Source organism: Gallinula chloropus (assembly GCF_964237585.1).
Source record: "Gallinula chloropus genome assembly, chromosome: 14".
Lineage (NCBI taxonomy): Eukaryota > Metazoa > Chordata > Aves > Gruiformes > Rallidae > Gallinula > Gallinula chloropus.
This window is the reverse complement of record NC_140099.1, coordinates 4,006,136-4,026,153: the sequence shown is the minus strand read 5'-3', so window position 1 is coordinate 4,026,153 and position 20,018 is coordinate 4,006,136. Positions and strand designations below refer to the sequence as shown.

The window sequence follows — 20,018 nt, the reverse complement described above, 5'->3', positions numbered from 1 at the left end:
AACATCTGAGTTAACAACCCGACTTAACAATAGGTGATTAAAAGCTTTGACTTAGTCTCTACTATTGGCATGAAATGGATGAAAAGTCCTCTTCCAACCCTCAGCCCCCCAGCACCGTGGCTGGGAGCCCCAGTGCAGGCAGGTGGACGTGTGGCAGTGGTGGTACCTGAGGCATGGCTCATAATAAGTGGGGGACCTGCAAAAGAAAGGCTTTTGTGAGAACTCAGGTCGAAAAAAACAAAGAGGAAAACCCCAAGTGCCCTGGCCGTGAGCTACGTGGCAGGATGTGGTGGGAAGAACACAGAATGGTTGTTTCAGATGTTGATCGACTTCTCTCCATTCCCACCCTCTCCCACCAGCCATGGCACAGGGCACTGGGAGTTGAGAGCAGAGAAGCTCTTCAGAGGTGAGACCGGCTGAAATCCAGCTCATCTCGAGCCTGCCAGTCCCTATCAGGGCATCACACAAACAAATCCCACCTGACATGACTGCGCCCTCTCACCTCCACTTGCTGCCCCCCCCCCGCCCCCAGCCCGAAGGGTAGTCAGGCAAACTCTGGGGTTTAACTGTGGTTTACATGAAAACATTTTTCCATCTGACAAAAACGAACCCTGTGGTAGCACCCCAACCCATCTAGCAGTCAGCACAGGAACTGCCTGAGACCACAGGCTAATTAAGGAGCTTTTAAATAGTTTCCGCCAGTGACATGATAAAGTGCTGACATGATAAAGGTGACAGGGTTCTCCATGCCACCACCCTCCCCCTTTCCTCTCCTATGACCAGCAATCAGCAGCTGCTTTCCCAAGAGAACCACATAACTCTGCAGCGGTGCTGGAAGATGCTCCTTCCCAACAAATGCATTTATCACCCCTGCCATGGGCTCTGGATGTGGCAAAGGGGATCCTGGCAGCACAGGGCTGACCCCGGGTGGGTCAGAGGCAGCTCAGTTGGGTTTCTGCAGCCTGGCCCCTTCATCTCAACAGGGTTTATTTGCACCTGACCTGTGCCAGGACAGTGAGAGCATCTCCAGGCTGCTTTCCTCCCTCCTGGCTCCAGCCTGCCGGGTCTGAGCAGGCTGAGCCTGCTTGAACATGAACACGCTGTGCACGGGGAGCTGGGGCAAGACCTGGAGTTTGCAGATCTCTTCCCTTAAAAACCCAGCAAAGCGGGTGGGAAATTCCCCCCCTGCCCCAGGCTGAAGAAGGGAGAATAGGGGGAGGGGAAGGATGGGGCCAGGCCCAGCACTGAAATGAGTTTCAGTTTGATCCTGATTAGAAGAGGGCAGGAGAAGCTGAAGCCAACTCAGCTCCAGTTGCTCTTAACCTCAGATGACCTCATGTAAAGGCCGAGCACTGAAGCTCTGCTCGCCACGATGACCGGTGGCTGCTGGCAGTGCTCCTTCGTGCCAACCTGTGTAGTAAAACTCCCCTGGAAAGAGTCTGGGGTCCCAGCAAGGAGTTTTCACTCCTGAGGATGGGGCACTGGATGTATAACAAGGCTTTTGCTGTAAAGTGAGACTTCATGGGGACAAATCTTTGCAGGATTCGCAGGTCCCTCATCCTTGCTCAGGCATGTGCTGGAAAACCATCACCTAGATAATGATGCAGGGTCCTTTTTAAAGCACCACAGGTATTGTACTTCATACATGAAGTACATACTCCTCAGAAAGCATTTAGCCTATACAGTTTTACATGGGCTAAAACCTATGAGATAAACATCTTTTGGATGGAGAGTTTCAGCTGAATTCCACCAAGGAATAAATAGACCATCGTCCCATAAACTTGTTTTTTACAGAGTACAAAATGTGTGATAAAAAGCACATATTTCTGTGGCTGAGTCACCCCTTGCAAACAGAGTGTCACATTAATGTTTGCCCAGAAACACCTTCCCTCAGAGCAGCCAGCCTTGACCCTTTCAGACAGCATGAAAAAATAAATAAATGAAATAAATATATAATTTCAGTGGCTTTTCATACTGCCTGACCAGCTGCCAGAAGCTGCTTAGGAGCTGCTTTCCTCTTGAGGCAAGGACACAAACAGGAATTTGAATTATACCCTCGATTTCCTCTTAAAAGGTAAAATTGACTTTTTAACAAATTGGAGGTCAGCTGATCAGGGACTGTTCTGTGATGGATGCTGTGCACCCGTCGACTGACTGACGAAGGCTGTAAATCTGCAGCTCACCCAGTGGAGCGATAAAGATTTACACGGGCTGAGGATTGGGACTGTGGGATTTATGTTAGACAGCATGACTTTTGACTCCTGGTTATGTCCAAGGGAGTGAGGGAAAGGGGAAAAAAAACCCCCTCACCTTAGCAAAGACGACTGCTTGCCTCTGCGTCTGCGGCAGCACAAGATTGGCCTTTTAATTTCCTACTGATTAAACTGTAGAAAAACAAAATCTGCTCTGCCTGGAGCCATTTGGCTTCTGCTCAAAAGCTTCCTCATCAAAATGAAATATCATTTGCTGTGAAACCGCTAGCAGGAGGATGAACACAGTTATAAAAGTGGCTGTTTGTAAAACCCAAGTGGGGAGCAGCAAAATTCTGTAATTCAGGGTGAAATCTCTGCAAGAGTTCCAGAGGGCAAAACTTCATATAAAGCCCGTGTTTCACCAGGATTGTCTAGTTAGTGGGTTGGTTCAGCTGCCCATCAGGCAGATACAGAAGTGTTTCCTTTGCTAACAACTCTTGGCTTCTTTAAAAGATGAGCTGGCTGGTGTGGGGTTGGCGGGACCCTCCAGTTCGAGACAGGTGTCCCCAAGCCCAGAGGTGCAGTTGGTGGCATCATCTTGGGATGCGCGGGGCAAGAAACGGTGGTGCAGCCTCTCAAACACCCACGTAGTGCCATCAGCAGGGCTTCAGGCTGGACAACAAAGTGCAAGAGGAAGAAACCTATATCACCTCATATAATGCTGAGTAAAGAGCAGGTTGTTTTAGCCCTGGGAAGTAGCCACAAGAGGGAGATGTGATGGGATTTACCAAATCTATGTCTCGATATCTCTGCAGAGATATCAAGGAACCGAATATTAATTCAGAGACTGCTTGTAGCCCAGGAGGAAATGTCCCTGCATGAGCCTGAAGTTTTGGAGTGACCAAATACCAGAGTTGAATTTAGGAAGTACTGTTACAATGGCAAATATATTCATAGTGATTTCCCCACACCCCCCCAAAAAACCCCCCCTTGTTCCTAATGAAAAGTTCTGTTTTCTGGAATATTGCCTGAATTATATTAATAATTCTGAGTCAAAAGAGGGAAAATATCAACTTCCTCAAAACCCCAACAAAACAAGGAGTGAAATTTTTGTTTCAAGTTCATTTAAAATAAATTTTTAATCAGTGAACCAAAAAATCCCTCATCCAGACAGCACAACCATAATTATCTCACCCTTAAGGGCAGACTGACCAAGTGATGTTGAAGCATTTTGGAGCGTGTTAGATGACTTGAATCGGCTTCCTGCAGTCTGTGCTTTAGATTTAAACAAAATGTTTCCCAAAAGCTATCAGTCTATCACCTCTCCCCTGTCTGAAGGTCATTCCTACTAAAAATAAACCTCCTTATTTCTCCTTTCCCTCCTTCTTCCCTCGTTCCCCACAAACCCAGACTCTAATATCAGGAGCTCTATGGGGCTGAAGATTTAGGAAGGGAATTGTCAGCATAGCCAGTGCTGTGGTTGCTCCCTTTAAAATCTTCTCTACACCCTTTAAGCCATCTGATTCTGGGCTGTCATTGTAATGATGGGGGGGAAAAACAGCATTTTTTTTTCTCCTCTTAGTGCTGCTTCTGTTACGTAACCACTAATACAGTATCTGGTGCATCCAGCCAGTCAGTCCTTGGGGCTTTTAGACCTATTTACACACAAACAGACTAACATCCATCTGAAAGTCATCTGGGGCACAGAAAAGCGATCCTTTTGCCTCCCTAAAATAACAATCTTTTTTTGTTGTTGTTGTTGCAGGGCACTGAATAACTGTTTGGCAAAGCAAGCACCAGGTTGGTGCTTAGATTAATCTGCTTAGATCGACTAACACAGTTGTGCAAGAGTAGAAAATACCCAGTCAAGTAAATTACATCACCCAGGGAAAAGCTATTCTAAAGAAAGCACACTTCATAAGCCTGAGCAAAATCCTGCTCAGTTAAACATTTACATATATTTACAAACAGGAGCAGAAGCTTATTTCATTCCTTGTGGGAAAGGGGAAAAAATTAAAAAGGATCTTTGAAGTTTTGGCTGGTAGAAAAGCACCTGACCAAATTAATCACTGGCTGAGATCCAGGATGAATTAAAAACCTATTAGAATTTTTCTCACGTTAGTAGGACTGGATAGGTACAGCCCCGAGTCCAGAAGAAAGGAGGTCAAGGTGTTCAATAATACTACTTCTGAGAAATGAGACTGATAATCTCATCTGACTGCCCTACACATACATAAATAAAACAATAGTCTGGACCCCCAATAACATTTCTTTGAACCAGACTCCTCTTTGGGCAACCTGATATAGTGAGGGTGTCCCTGCCCATGGCAGGGGGTTGGAACTAGATGATCTGTGAGGTTCCTTCCAACCCAAAGCATTCTGTGATTCTGTGATTCTATAAGTGGCAGGTCCCTGGTTAAAATTTGGGCTGTCTTTGAAATGTGGCAATTCTACTGTCAGACCATCTTTTAACAACCTCTATCACTTGATGCTTCATTAAAATCTGTTGTTCTCTCCACAGTATTAAATATGAGAGGAAAAAAATTAAACTTTGAGGGGATGAAGGAATTCAGAGGGTGTAACCACATCTGGATTTAAATGCTTAATAATTGCTGACTTTGTTTTTATTGTTCTGCTTAGAAATATTGTTAGTAGGAGATCGATGGAGAGACCTGAAAACAGCTGATGGCGCAGCGCCTGGTGCAGGCAGCTCTTCAGTTCAGTTTTCTAGGTTGGTCCCCTAAAAGCATTCACCAGAAGAAGTGTTCAGGTTTTAATGAATGAAAGATGGGATGAGAACGTAAGGTTTTGTCTTGCAACAGGGCCTGGGCTGCTGGAGACATCCCTGCTTGAAGCATAGATGTGAGCTCTCCTTCACAGCATCCCACTCAGGTGTGCCCTTGGGAATTACAACCCAAGCAGCACAACCATCCCAGCAAAAGAGGACAAACTGCCACCACAAATGGAGAGGATTAGTGGAGGGTGCTGGAGAGAGATGAGATCTTGGGGTCTCCATTGCTTTCCCTGGACCAAAGCCCATTCCAGCCACCTTGCAGCAAACCCCTTGCTGGCAAACCCCAGCAGAAGAAGGCAGCGTGCTGGGGCGAAGCTGTGGCTGTGTGATAACAGCCAAATGCAGCTCACAGCCAGGTCCACAGGGGCCAAGTGCCATGCACAGCCCTCTACACCCAGTCGTGGCAGCTGCATCGTGCTTCTGGTTTGGTTCTGCTTTTGCAGAAAGCACGGCACCATACCAGAAGCTCTGCTTCAGCTTCCTGAGGTTTTCTTGAAAGCTTGTCTCTAGCAAAGCCCCTAGCCATGGTTTTAGCCTTAGATTACAGTTTGGACCCAAATATGCAAGTGTGTCATGCAGGGAATTCCCACAGAATGGAACAGAAGTATATAAAGTGGTTGGTCTAGGACCATATTTGAACTTGGCGACCCCTTTTAGCCTGGGTCGTCCTTTAGCAGGATAGAAAAATGTATTTGGGTTTAAATCGTTCTCTTTCTCTTCCTCCTCCCAAGTTTATCTGACCAAGCTCCTCTCAGCTTTAAGAACACCTAGATACTCCACTGACATTCATTTTATTTTTGGAGTAACCTTTGCTTGCTACCGTTCTCTTTTCCTGTGATCTTTATTCACTTCACCTTAAACTCACACGAAATAAGAACGGCCTCATTGGTGACAAAGCTGGGTGAGACCTGTGTGAGTGTCACCGAGCCTTTTAGGATGTTATCTGCCTGATTGTGTCAGCAGGGGGATTGTTAAGCTAATGTGAATTTTAAAACTAGGTATTGTATATTATATATTGGCTTCTACGCTGTGTGCACGTGATCCAGCTGGGAGCTGGATAGATGATTCATCATTACAAGACTTAACATTGCTCAAGAGTTGAACAGGGCAGCATTAATTAGCTCCTTCACACTGATTGCCCTGCCCTGGCCTGCTTCTCCCCAGCTCTCCTCTAGCTCCTCCTTCCCACTTATTCACCGGTTTGATCTCCCTGGTACTCTCAGATTTAGCTTTATAGCAGCGCTGCAGATAACCACATCTATCCCAAGTGTAAATACAACTACACACATGTCTTTGCGGGGTGACGGTCATAATAACATGTACATATTATTATGTGTATCACACAGAGTCCTTCTGTTCATAAGCATGAGGAAAGTCCTTAATAAGCGTTATTACTATTATTGGTATTGAGTGACAGTCTTGTCACTGGCATAAGTGTTCCTATGTAAGTGTATATTAAGTGCATAGTTAAAATCCTTAGTCTATTTTGTTCATATGCTACAAACGAGCTGATAAATGGCTGCAGCCTGTTGGGATTATAATATGAATTGACATTCCAAAAAAACAAAAAAAAAAAAGAAAAAGATCCAGCTCCATCTGTTTGGGTTACATAACTTGTGATCTCAAGCAATCTCAGAGGCAGGATTTTCTGCATAAATAGTACAATTTCCAGTAAGGAGATTAAGGCTTCTTTGTTGGGAAAGGAAGAAATTACCAGAAAAGCTGTCATTTCAATGAACACAAATAAATCATGCTCCAAAATACACAGGAAGACAAATTCATGTCATTGAGTCCCTCTACCCCAGATGCTCTCTTCCAACCTGTCAGAGAGAGCAGTATTTTGCCATAAATACCATTCATCTCTTAAACAGCCATGAATCGTGGTCAGTGATCTTCTCTACGCATGTTAACTCTCTCAAGAATCAGTGCTGCTGTTAATATGGTGCATTTTTACAGCTATAATCCAAGTGGGTTTTTTTAATATCCGGTGGCTTTCCATAAGTGCTGGGCTTCAGTAAATCCATGCACTGGGAAGCATAAAATGCATTCCATGAGTACAAGCAGAAGCAGTCAGAGCAGCTGCTGTATGAGAGCCCAGCGGCAGATCCCACTGTGGGTGATGGAGAGAAAAGCCCTTCCCCAGCAGCTGACGGCGCCGTGCCCATGCTCTGGGAAAGCACACAAACCCAAAACCACGCTCTTTGTGTGTGTGAATGAGGAGAAAGCTCTGTGTTTGGCCTATTTCTGCAGACAGACAGGCAAGTGTTTCTGCAGACAGGCTGTTACCACACGTCACATCCTCCAGAGGCAAGAGATCCCATTAAAAGGCTGCTTGCAGAAGGCATTTATTAAAGCAACCTGTACCACTGGCTTTCCCGACGGCAGCTCTGCTCCAAACCCAGCGGTGCGCAGCGAGGGACTCTGGATACCTGCCCCGACACAAATTCACTTTTCTAGAGAGGAAAACCAAGCAGAACCCACCCAGCAAAACCCCACTTTGTACACCCTGGGGAGCTGGTCCACCAGTCCCACACAGAGCCCGAGCCGGGCAGCTGCGCTTCCCTGGTGCTGCCTAGCCCTTGGGCAGTCAGAGAGCTTTCACCCAGCTCTCTGCAGCACTACCTCTGTTTCTGCCCCTGATTTATGTTTTCACTGCCTGCTGCAGCTCTCAAGTGCATCCAAACCCCGGTGGGTTGTGATGGGAGTTTCTCATCTTTTACATCCACGGTAACAGTTTGGTACAGACCTTGCTGCGGCTGCTCAGCACACATCCCTCCTTCCTCTCCTTTGTCTGTTCTCCTTGGAAAGCCGAGCGAGCCTGATATGTGGTTAACAGGAATGTTGTGCTGGTAGCTCTCATTTTATTACTTGTGCATTACCATCCCTCTGCTGAAGCCACTTCATGCCCGAGTACTGTGTTTACCATCCCTGTGCTCCTTGGCCACCTCCATCCTTTTACCTGTCCCCTGTGTGGTTTAGGATTTCCATGATCTCCAAGGAACAGCACAGCAGGATGCCCTGGGAAAACCTTCCCTCCTCCCAGGCCGACTTTTTTGCTTTTCCACCAAAACAGTGTGTAAACAAGAGAGGAAGTCCTCACCCTGCCCTCACACAAGTCTCTGGGACTTTAAAATAACCCTTTATCTCCTTGTTTCACCACAGGGGAACTGAACTTGGTCAGGCTGATATGCAGAAGGAAGAGGGGAACGGCTCATCTGGAAGCTTGTGCACTCAGCAGCATTGGTAAACTGAGTCAAACTCAACGTGCTTTGGAGAAGTGTCCCGGTTGGTACCTGGGGAAACCATTGCTTTTGACCTCCCACGTCAGAACATCACAGAGGTGACTTGGGAGAGCAGGGATTGTTTGGGAGGGATTACAGAGTCAGCACCTCCTTGTTGTCCATGCTCCCCTCTTCCTCATGCATCCCTTGACTCAGCAGTGAGAGACTCCCCAGTCTGCAGGGGTTATCACACTCTGTTCCCTCCCCATGCACTGCACACGGCAGTTTCTCATCAACCCCCCTTGTTTCAGCTTCACAGAAACCCCACTTCAGACTGCTGAACCCCCAGTGAGATAAATGTAGATACAGGTTTCCACGGCTGGCCCCTCTAGTCCTGGAGATAAAGTGAATATTGCAGTGGGAAGCCCTGGGTTTCCCTGCCCCGCCGGGCTCTGCAGGCAGCCAGCGAGTGTCTGCATGGTTGCTGCAGCAAGCACTAACCAGAGAGTTGCAGAGCTGCAATTTGCCATCACATGTGTGATGACTACAAATGCTTTGTGTCATCCGAAAGGAGAAAGGACAGCTTCTGGCCTGGAAGGGGCTGCTTGGGCAGGAGCTGCCTGGGAGCAGGGAATAGGGACAGTCACCTCAGCGCAGCCCCGTTTAACACCACATGCCCCACCGAGGCTGCAGTCACTTTGTAAAGGTCAAACCTGTGTTATAACGGGACATGAACTCTGACGTCGTTTCAGAGTGACTGATCGATATTCCTGGCATGGGAAAGCAGCCAGGGATGAGGCAGAGTCCCACTGGCATGGCCAGGCTCAGCAGCACCGTGTGGCTTGTGAGCAAGTTTATAATACAGAGTTGCTAATGTATTAATGCTTTAATTGCTATTTAGCAACGAGGCGTTTGGGCGGAGCTGCCCAGGCAGAAGAGATTAGAGAGGGCCAACAGAAGAAGAGATACTGATCAATGAGATGCTTGACTTTCTCTGGTCAGATGTATTAGCTAACTCCAGGAAATTATGTTTTCCTCATACCCCTCCTGTGAGCCTGCAAGAGCCTGGCCTGATTTCACTGACACCCAGCACTTCAAAGCTGGCCACATCCAATCTCAGGAAGCGTACGTGTGTCTGACACAGGCCATCACCCTGTGACCAGCAGCTACCTCTGCTTAGCAGCATTAAATATGTGAGCACACATATGTACCAATTAAATATGTGCAGTTTTATAATTAATTTTAAAAAATCAGCTGTTTGCATGGTCTCAGACATGATAGAACTTCATTCCTCTTTTCATGGGGCTGCAATTTCCTCACCATCATATGCAGCGGAGGCTGCAGGACTATCACACATGCTACAGAAACTCTGAGGTCATGTGGAAACTTTTCAAACTAATGAGGGCTCCTGGACATGAGATAACTATGTTTTGCAAAATAAACATTAGTTCTGGGTAGTTTTCAGCTCGTTTAAGTCATTCTCAGCCCATTTTTTAAAACGAGTCTCCTTGCAGGGAAAAGTAATCAAAGCTGTATGATGCAAGCTACTTGTCTTTTCTGGAAGGGGTAAAAACATGTGAGGGACTTTTTGTCTGGAAAAAATCTGTGCCAGGAAGATCAGTGGTTACCATACAGATCTGTGAATCTGGAAACGGAATGTATCCCTGAGGAGCTGACTGGCTGCCTGTGTGGCCTTGAAGAAATCAATGGTCTGGCAGTGAGATGACCCTTGGGTTGAGCCAAGCCTGCATGTCTGCATTTTGAGGGAGGAAGGGGGTTTTTCTGCTGGGTTTTATCAATGTTTCTACTTTTTGGATTTTCCAGAAGCCACACAGTCAGAGCAGCCAGTCTGCCCCTGCCTTTCCTGCAGCATGATGCACTGGGGGCACCTCGCATGGGCTGTCCTCGGCATGCACTTGGGAGGAAGAATGCTCATACTAAGATGCAACGTAAGAAGCATTGTTCAGTCTGGGAGGAGAGCTATAGAGGAGCCTGAGATGTTACTGAGTTGCTTCTTTCCCCCTGGCTCTATTGCTTGCAGGCCTTCTGTCTGCCCGAGCCTAAGGGATGCTTGGCAGATGCGTGAGGGTGTGGTGCTCCACACAGGTCAGGCTGAGAGTACCAGGTGAGCCAGGCATGTGTTCCTGCCCAAGTTATAGGGATACACAGGCCTCTGAAAGTTATTGAGACTCTTTGGTTTGTGAATTCCTGGCCCAGTTCACCTCAGTGATGTTTCCTATGGGTCTTGGTACTTAAAGGGTTGAGTTTTGTTTGTTTGTTTTCAAGCTTAAATCAATTTAAAACCCTGCAAAAGTGTTCCTGTTACATCAGAATGGATTCTTCCTTCTCCTGAAACTACTCTCCACTCTGCCAATTAGACTGCTTTTGCTGCTGCTTTGGGAGAAGTTGGTTTAATGTTCAGCTGCTAGTCCTATCAATAATCCACGATCTGCTGTACTCAGGCCTGTGCTTCCTTGTACCTGGGGGAGACTGCAGGCAGTACTGTCTTCTCTCAGTTTTGCGTAACAGTTCTAGTAATACAAAGGAGTAGAAGTGATGCTATTGCTATTGTCCTCTTGCATTGCTCTTTGGTTGTTTTTTTTTTTAGTAAATGCAGCAGCCATGACATAGTGATGAAATTTGACTGGTTTCTGACCTTAAGGTACAGTTGAGGACTTCTCTGATGTCCAGTTGATGTCCAGTTGAGGACTTCTCCACTCTCTAAAAATAATAATTACATCCATGAACTAATTTTTTTATCCTTTCTAAGAAACTAGGAGAAAGAAGACTTGATTACCTTGTGTGTATCTATTGGGTGCATGAATGTACTAAAGGCTTGTACTGAGGAAAAGCTGGCAGCATAAATACATTTTCATTTGGTTCTGAAAATGGTGAGGTCTGTGGTCATCCTTATCTAGATCCAGTTCCTAAGAGATCTTTGTTTCCCACGCTCATGAGCTGCCTCTTATTGATAAACAGTTTCATTATTTAACATGTGATCTCAGATAGCAAAGAGAGGTTTGATGCACCAACTTGGTCATTATGGTTCTGAATTTTGCTTACACAGTTCCTTGGCAAACTCCTTCCATCCTGTGTTGACATCTTTTGACACACGAACCCAGAGTTTCCCTGGCCTCTGAAATGCACTGCTAATTAGCTCCTATGATAACTTGCCAGGATTGCTGAACTCTTCATTAACAATAGAGGAATGCTCCCAGCCCATTCTTTGCCTCAACTAGGGGTTTGGGTTCTTCTAATTTTGCCACCTGCCAAAGTGCCCTGACAACCCAGTGCTGGTGGTCCTTGTTTCACCACCCTGCACTTCACCTCTCTTGCACCCCTCAGTGTTTCCAGCTGAAGTCTGTAGGAATGAACAGTTTAAACCATGAAACAGCCAGAAAGTGTTCAAGGGGGATGTCAGTCCATTCCCGCTGGCCAAGGTAGGTAGCACTAAGGAGAAGACACTGGGCAGAGTGCCCAGATCCTGCTTTGGGGTCAAACACCTTGGAACTGTTCAGTCTCTGCCTTTTCTCAGATCTCACTTGGCCTTTGTCTTCTGTGAGGGGAGTTGGAGTTCTGCTGGAAAGTACCTATTATCCCATTCATAAGTAGAGAACTCAGATTCCCTTCCAAAGGACCACATCTATGTATCTAGCTCCAACTGATTTTTATCTCAGTTCCCTGAATATCTCTGTGTACCCAGACCAAAGTGTTCTGTCTGTGGCCACGCAGGAAGCCTATGGTAAGCAGAGAAGTAAAAACACACCCCAAGCTAGAGCTCTGACTACTGTGCCATTCCTCCCTTCATTGGAACTTTTTGGGGGCAGGAGATCATCTCAATTTGCTGGGAGTAACAGCAGCATTTTGCATCTGCATTTTGATATCTGGCTTTAAAATAAAACCCCCATACCACTGCTGCAAATGATGCCTATTGATTAGCCTCCCATAAACTGGAGAGCTCATTTCAGCTGGCATTGCCATGGCTGAAAGCCAATACTGAAATTGATCATTTAATTAACTGGAAGAAAATTAAAGGAACTGTAATCTGTGTCTCAGCTCTGTTATTAACCTGGCAAAACTTACTTCTGCCTAGAGCAACCATCAGTTCCTTGACGCTGCAATTCAGAGACATTGATTTAGACATCCCCTCCTCACCTACCCAGCCCGTGTTCTGCAAGGCAGGAGGCAACGTGACCTGATCCTTCCTTCACCCAGTCGTGGATCCCAGCCTCTGGGGTGCCCGACACCTCTCACAGCTGGCTGGATCAGCTAAACTCATATCTTATCCCCACAGCTGTGAATGCTGTGGTTCTAGCTAAATAGGTGGAAAAACTGAGCCAAATGGATGTACTAACAAAAGTCATTTGTTAGACGCCAAAATGAGCACATGGGAGGTCTTAAGTTTTCCTGAATTCCAACATTTCCTTAAAGGGATTGCAATATTGATTTTAATTTTGCTACTTCAAATAATGTTTGAGAGAAATTACTGGGTCCTGAAAATACAGTGATCTCCTGAAGCTTTAACTTAAACAAGCGACTTGAGTGGTCTGTGTGCATGGAGAGGAAAACAAAAAAGATAGAAGCAGCCATTGTTTTAATGATTGTGTTGCCATATCAAGAGAAGAAAGACAGCTGCTTCTAACTTGTCTTTGCATGCCTAAGTAATATATTAATTACCTCATTCCCCCATAAATGCCTACAGTCCTCCAAAAGGCATGTTAAAACAGACACAGTCATTAAAGCTTGCGCTGCATTTTCTAATGTGTTGCGGGAAAACAAACAAACAAACAAATAAACCTCAAGCCCTTTGTGTTTTAGCTAGATCCAAGTTGGGGAAATGTCAAGTAGAAACACTTCAGAACCTGCATCATTGGGAAGAAAGTGTGTTTTAGTGCCAAACCAGAAGTAACCAGAATTTGAAAGAGTTCTCAGTTTTGGATCAGGTAAAATCAGGTTGGAGCCCTTTACATTTTAATTTCAAGTGAAGCCCAGTTTCATCTTTTGATTTATTTCCGAGTCTTTCTTGCTCCATGTGAGAAACCTGCAGTCCAGGTTGTAAAATAGCAAAGGGCTTGGTAGGGCAGATGAAAAGGATCAAAAAAAAAGAGAAACCTCATTGGGGATGTTCTTGCAGATCCTAGCTAGGTGTGGGAGCCAGAAATCGGCAAGAGATTGGAACCCCATCTCCTGAGAAAAGCAGTTTCCCTCTGCTCTAGGTTACAACTGATGCAAAGGCTGTCGCACCATTCACGCTGCATCTGCTGACTGCTCCTCTGGTTTCCCTTACGTGTCCTCAAAGCATTTCACTTGTGTTTATAGTACCTTCAAAAGGGAAGCTGGGCAAAGAAGAAAGTAAAACGAGCCTGGTAGGTATGAGGTGTTCCGGGCTGATTGGCATACTGGGAGTGTCTTGCTGGCTCCACTGATGGAGGTTAAAACAAGCAGAACCAGCCGGTGCCCTGCTTGGTGGGGTGATGACAGACCACACTGCGGTGGTCACCACGGCCTCATGAGAAAGTTGTGTGAGGAGTGTGTGAGCAGAGGCAAGGGGAAGGGAAGGAAGTGCTTGTGTCTCCCTCTGACACAGTAAGTCCGATGGCCATGCGAGCAGCGCTCTGTATGCTCAGGCATACTCAGGACCGAACTGAGGAGCATCAAACCTGCTGTTTAAGTACCCTGCACCCTCCAAATGTCAAGTGGGCAAATGTGTGCCCAAACTTCTGTTTTGCCTGAATCAGAGCAAGGATTTAAACCCAGCTCCCCTGTGTCCCCAAGCACATCTCTGTAAACAGCAGTTTAGGGACTAAAATGAAACAGCTCTCAGAGGAGAGAAGAAGGGAGGTATTGCCCATATGTGTACCAAAACCGCATCTGAGCTGGACATGACAGAGGTTTGACAACCATCTCTGACCTCCAAAAGAGTGCTTGGTGCCCAGACTTTGGCTCCTCTTTCCAAGTCCCATTGTGGTGCCTAGCAGGACAGAGTTCCCAGCTGAGGATCCTAAGCATGGAGAAATATCTTGAAGACCAAAACCTGGACCTGGCCTTGGCAAGGCCATGGGTCCAGGCAGCACTCCATTTTTCAATGTTCCCACTGTGGTTTTCTCAGTCACTCCTGCCTCAGTTGGTTTCTGAGGCTCTTACTCAGGTCCCCAGATCTCCCAGTGCGCTACACAGGGAGCCAAGCTCCACACCCAGCACGCCGTGGACTCCACCACTCAGCACTGTGGCAAAGGATTGCAGTGCTGAAATCCAAAAACCTTTCTCCAGGTGATTTGTATAATGCCCCACGGGAAGCCTGGAACCAAACCTCAGCTCCCTGATTCTTCTTTGTTCAGGGCTTTGGCCAAAAACTTGTCTTTTCTGGAAGGACAATTTTAAATTCCATCCTGCTCTTAGCCCACATTGGGAAAACGACTGTGTAACTGGCAATATATGCTCTGGAGTGGCCTGAAGTTGGCAGGGTGCAGCCCACTGGTGACACAGTATGGCATAGCTTTTCAAATCTAGATACACTGAATTAGACATAGTGCTGCAGATTTTCTTACCCACATTGGTGTCTGTGCAGAAATCACAGGGTATGTCCAAATACCTAAATGTGCACTGACTCAAGCAGGCTTTAAGAGGTGGTCATAGTCTGAAAAAATGTGGATTGTGCAAATGCAAAAAGAAAAATAATTAGGATCCTGGCACAAGAAAGAGAGGAGAAACACTAAGGTTAGAAAAGATCAGTGGAAGAAGCAGCTGCCAAGGAGAGGTTGTGGCTCCCATCACGTATGCTTGTTTCAGGCAGTACTTTGTATTTGAGCAAGAGCAGCATTAGGCTTTCACTGCTAATGGTTTGGTTTGAATTTGATTCAAACTTCAATTCACTTTGCTATTGTGAAATGAGTTGACCACCAGAGGTGTCAGGTTCTTGCACTGGGAAGCGCAGCAAGCCGCAGTGACAAGCTGCACTGGATCACTGTCAGTCTGTGTAGCAGAGCCAGGGGTCTGCCCAGCCTTACAGACCTTGGGGCACTTCTCTTTCAAGTCAGTGTTCCCAGGGGGTGCTGTGGGTAAGGCAGCTTTTCTAGTCGTGCATCCATAGACTCGTAGGTGCCCTTCCTTACAGCACTGTGCCTTTTTACAGTCAGTTAGCACGGATTCCCTACATGTAAGGGGGCTGCACAATGAAGTGAATGCCCAGGAAAGCCGGTGCTGAGGGCAGGTTGTTACAGGGACATCCCATGGGATGGGAGTTGCCAACTCCAGTGAGATAAGCGGAGGGAGTCCTCACATCTCTTTAACACTCTCCACCTGGTAAGTCCACGCACGGAAATGTAAGTGTTCTTTGTAGGGAAGATGCCTGAGAAAATGAAGCTCTTGATCTTCGTCCCACTGCAGCCAGCAGAAGTTTTGCCATTTCTATTGCTGGGGATGCATTTGGGTCTAGAAAGTTAATGTATACTGAGCCCATCACAGTGAGGTTTGACCCGTCAGCAGACAGATCTGAAGCCACAGACAGCATATCTCCTGTCTTCATGTTGATTTGTTCTGCTGCTAAATCCCTGCCCCTGTCCTTACCAAGCCATTTGCTGACTCATCAGCCTGTGCATTTGCCCTAATTAGTCATATGCAAACACTATTTTATTCAGGAAGCTCTCTTAAGCTGCAATATGAACTTAGTACGACAGTAAAGGTCAAGAAAAGTGACTAAGGTATTATACAGTGTAGTAAGTTCCTGCTTACTGTAGCAAGCACTGCCCATGCGGGGAAGAAAACGTGTATGCAAAATATTAGTTGAGTGACACAAAAGTTTAATAAGGGGGGGATGTGAGGAAGGGGGGGAGCGTTTGCTTAACATGTCTCTAGAGCTGATAGTATGAAATCCTTAATTGCAGAACAAGTCTCCACTAACATCCTCCTGAAACCCAGTTGGGTTTTGATGCAGTATTCTTTATTACAAGCTTGGGGTAAGCATGTTCGGCATGAGAGAAATGTGTCTAGTAAGGAGACCACAACACTTACTCACAGTTCCTCAGCCAGATCATTCTGGGAAGCCTGACATCTTTGAACCATTAACTTGGGCAGTATTAGTAATGTAAATACTAAGATTTTTTCTGTGGTGCCTTCTACTCTGGGGGTTTGCTAACATGTTTCAAGCCTTTGTGCCTGGATGATCGAAAAAGATCATCATCTAGCGAGAGAGCTCTCAACAAGGAACTTTTCTGATGTATTACAGAGTATGTGAATTTGGGTAATAAAGGTGCACAAGTGGATCCCAATGCTTATGGACAGGAAAATTGTCATTTGAAGGAATGTCATGTGAAGCCTACTGGGCAGGATACACCAGGCTCTGTAGTGAGTGTTACAGCTAGGCAGTCCCTGGTCTGGTCCGCACCGGTATTTCTTGGTCTTTAAAGTCAGCGTGGGTACAGAGATTGGAGTCAAAGTGCAAAGAGGCTTTCACTTCTGAGTGTGGCCAACTCACCAGGAACTACTTCATCCTCATACTCAGATTAGAGAAGCTGCTACAGCTACTGTGAGTTGTACCAGCCTCCTTTGAGGCATGGGAAATACCTCTCGTAGTGCCACTTCACTACTGAAACTACCCTGATGTGGTCCCTGTAGCAGAGACTCTGATGGGGAGGTGGCACTGAGCTGGGTATGTCATTTCTGCTCCTGTCAGGAGATTCCCCCCATTTCATCAGGGAAATTCCTTAGGGGCTGTTATGGTGGCTCCATGGACTAAAATAGTGCATGGTTGCCATGTTTAAACTGTCCATAATTCATTTGGAAGCATGAAGTTGTCTGTGTAGGGTTCCATGGTGCTTATGCAAGAGGCCAGAGTTTGAGTCTTGCTGTGATTTTTTCTCTTCTCAAGACTCCAGTGAGCACAGAACAGCAGAAATATCAGTAGTCCACAGCCACAGTGCCGTACACTATCCTGCTGTCACATCTCATAAGCTAAGTAAAGCTGGGCTTTGTCAGCTTTCGGATGAGAAACCTTAAAGGAATAAAAGGAATCTATAGCACCTGAGTCTCTTCGTCATATCAGACTGCTGGGGGCAGGAGCAATTCATTCCATGCAGCAGTTCCTTGTGATTTCTGTTAAATGCCACATTCACAGCTTTTTCTACAGAAGAAATTAAAAAGCCAGAACAACTCAGGGCTGTACGCAAAAAATGACTGCTCATGACGTTCAGAACCCACCACAGAAGTGTTAGGGAGGTGCAGCACTGCAAGGGCAACGCTTTGCCCTGTGGGTGTAACTTACAACATCACATATGCACACAGCAGTGCAAATGTTACTTATACCTGTCAAAGCTGGTTTTTTAAAGGTGTTGTTACTTCTGAGCTGCAAACTGAGTAGTCTCAATGTTCAGGTCCATGTGATCCCTTCACGTCCCTGCTGGAGGAAGCCCAGAAGATGTAAAGGAACCTCTGAGCTCTGAGGAGCCCCTCCACCTGGAGTTGTACCGTTCCTGCCTCCTCACAGTGTACAGGGTACGTAGCTACAGCTACTGCGGAGCCTTTAATTTGAAATGTGTGGGCTCTGGCCCCAATTTTCCTCTCCCTGAGCTCCCACAGCTGTGGCCTGGCTCCCGAGCATCTGTGTGGCTGTGTTTAATAACTGCTTGTATCAATACAGGCTGGGCAATGACCTGCTGGAGAGGAGCTCTGCAGAGAAGGACCTGGGGGTCCTGGTGGATGACGGGTTGGCCATGAGCCAGCAGTGTGCCCTGGTAGCTGAGAGAGCCAGTGGGATCCTGGGGGGCATCAGGAGGAGCATTGCCAGCAGGTCAAAGGAGGTGATCCTCCCCCTCTACTCTGCACTGGTCAGGCCCCAGCTGGAGCATTATGTCCAGTTCTGGGCTCCCTGATACAAAAAAGACAGGGATCTCCTGGAGAGAGTCCAGAGGAGGCTACAAAGATGATTAAAGGACTGGAGCATCTCCCCTGTGAGGAAAGGCTGAGTGAGCTGGGACTGTTCAGCCTGGAGAAGAGAAGACTTGAGAGGGGGTCTGGTCAATGTTTATCAATATCTGAAGCGTGGGACACAGGGGGAATGGGCAGCCCCTTTTCAGTGGTCTGTGGGGACAGGACAAGGGGCAATGGCTGCAAGTTGGAGCACAGGAAGTTCCACAGCAACATGGGGAAGAACTTTTCCCCAGTGAGGGTGAGGGAGCCCTGGGACAGGCTGCCCAGGGGGTGTGGAGTCTCCTTCTCTGGAGAGATTCCAGACCCATCTGGACACTTCCCTGTGCGACCTGTCCCAGGGACCCTGCTTTGGCAGGGGGGTTGGGCCTGATGATCTCTGGAGGTCCCTTCCAACACCAACGATTCTGGGATTCAATTCCTGCTCTCCTGGCAAGGCCTGGGCGCCATCCCTGTTCCCTCACTCGTGAGGAGCCTCTCGGGCCAGACAAGGTTTGTAGGTGACCCTAGAGCGCTGGGGTGTGCGGTGCGAAGCGCCGGACTCGCAGGGAGCCTCAGGGTGTCTCGGGGGCAGCCCGGACCCGGGTCCCGGGCCCCGCCGCTCTCAGCCGCGCTGGGCGGGCACCGGGCCCGCGGTCCGCCCGCCCCGCCGGCTGCTGCTCTCTAGCGCCCCCCAGGCGGCCGCGGGCGGCGCAGGGGCATCTCGGGGCAACGCCGCCGCGGGACCGCGCTGGTCCTAGCGCCGCCCGCCCGCCGTCGAGAGGCACGACGAGGCACCGGGACGCTCTATCCCGGCGCCACGGAGAAGACCACCGGTGCTGAGGGAGGAGAACTCACGTCCCCCGAGCCTGAACCCGTTCCTGGCCGGCGGGGTTCGGGCCTGCCTGGGTGGGAGGGAAGGCAGCGAGGGTGCGGTGCCTCCGCGCGGCCCCCGTCCAGCCTCTCGGCTCTGCCTTTAGGTGTCGGGGTTTTTGAAGTTGTAAAACTCGCTCAAAACGCGCTTAATTATCAGTGCGCTATCCTTCTGGCCCGCCCGGAGATGCAGCCGTCCGTTGCCTTTAATTAAGATGAGGTTTTGAACTCTTTTTAACTGGAAACGTCCTGGTTTTACGATTATGAAACCTTTGGGACAGGGAGAGGAGTCAAGCACCGCGTAAAGCTCAGTGGGTTAAAAAAAACCCCCCACCAACCAACCAAACCGCGATATGCCCATAACTGTGTAGCTGTACCGGCGGGCTCGTTTTTTTGCCAAGTATGTAGCGATTCGCACTGGAGTGAAACCACGGAGCCCCCCAGCTCAGCCTGCCCACCCCCGGGGTGCGCTGCCGTGCCGGGAGCCCGCCCCGCACACAGCGCCACACGTGAGGAGCCGGCCCCCTCCCAGCTGAGCGCTCAGCTGACCCCGCCGGCCGAGGGGTTGGGCCGAGCCGCCGCTCCTCACTGGCGCAGCGCGGGGCCCGGGCCGGCCGCGCCCGCCCCCGCCTCCTCCTCCGCGCCCAGCTCCGCACCGCCCACCGCCGCCGCTGCTGCGCCCTTCGTCGCCCGCACCTCCCCGCAGCCTGCCCCGATGCTCTGAGCCCGCGCGGCCCCAGACCCGGCCCCTTCCCGGCCGCGCCGCCATCTCCCCGCGCCCCGTGGCGGCCATTGGAGCCGCCCGCCTCGCATCCAGGGAGCCGGCGGGAGGAGAAGCTCAGCCCGCCGCCATGGAGAGCCCCGGCGGCGTCACCGACAAGAAGAGGTACTGCCGGCCGACGCCGCGGCCTCCCGAGCTGCCCGCCCGCCGCGCCGGGGCTCGGCCCGCGCCGGCAGCGCGCTGCCCGCCCCCCGCCCGGCCCTCGCTCGCCGCCCGGCGCGGGGGCCGCCTCTCCCCCCCCCCCCCCCACTTCCCCC

The 20,018-nt window shown here is 48.6% G+C and overlaps 1 protein-coding gene across 2 annotated transcripts in view; it reads left to right on the top strand.

Moving 5' to 3' along the window:
• Positions 1-19,831: 19,831 nt before the first annotated feature.
• The window catches only part of HIF1A (hypoxia inducible factor 1 subunit alpha), a gene marked incomplete at its 5' end in the record, with an annotated part of 28,991 nt that continues 28,804 nt past the window's right edge, over positions 19,832-20,018 (top strand). For both annotated transcript variants that reach the window (XM_084270756.1, XM_084270755.1), the window contains one exon: positions 19,832-19,866. In XM_084270756.1, coding sequence (XP_084126882.1) covers positions 19,832-19,866 — 35 coding nt within the window. The remainder of the gene's footprint in view (positions 19,867-20,018) is intronic.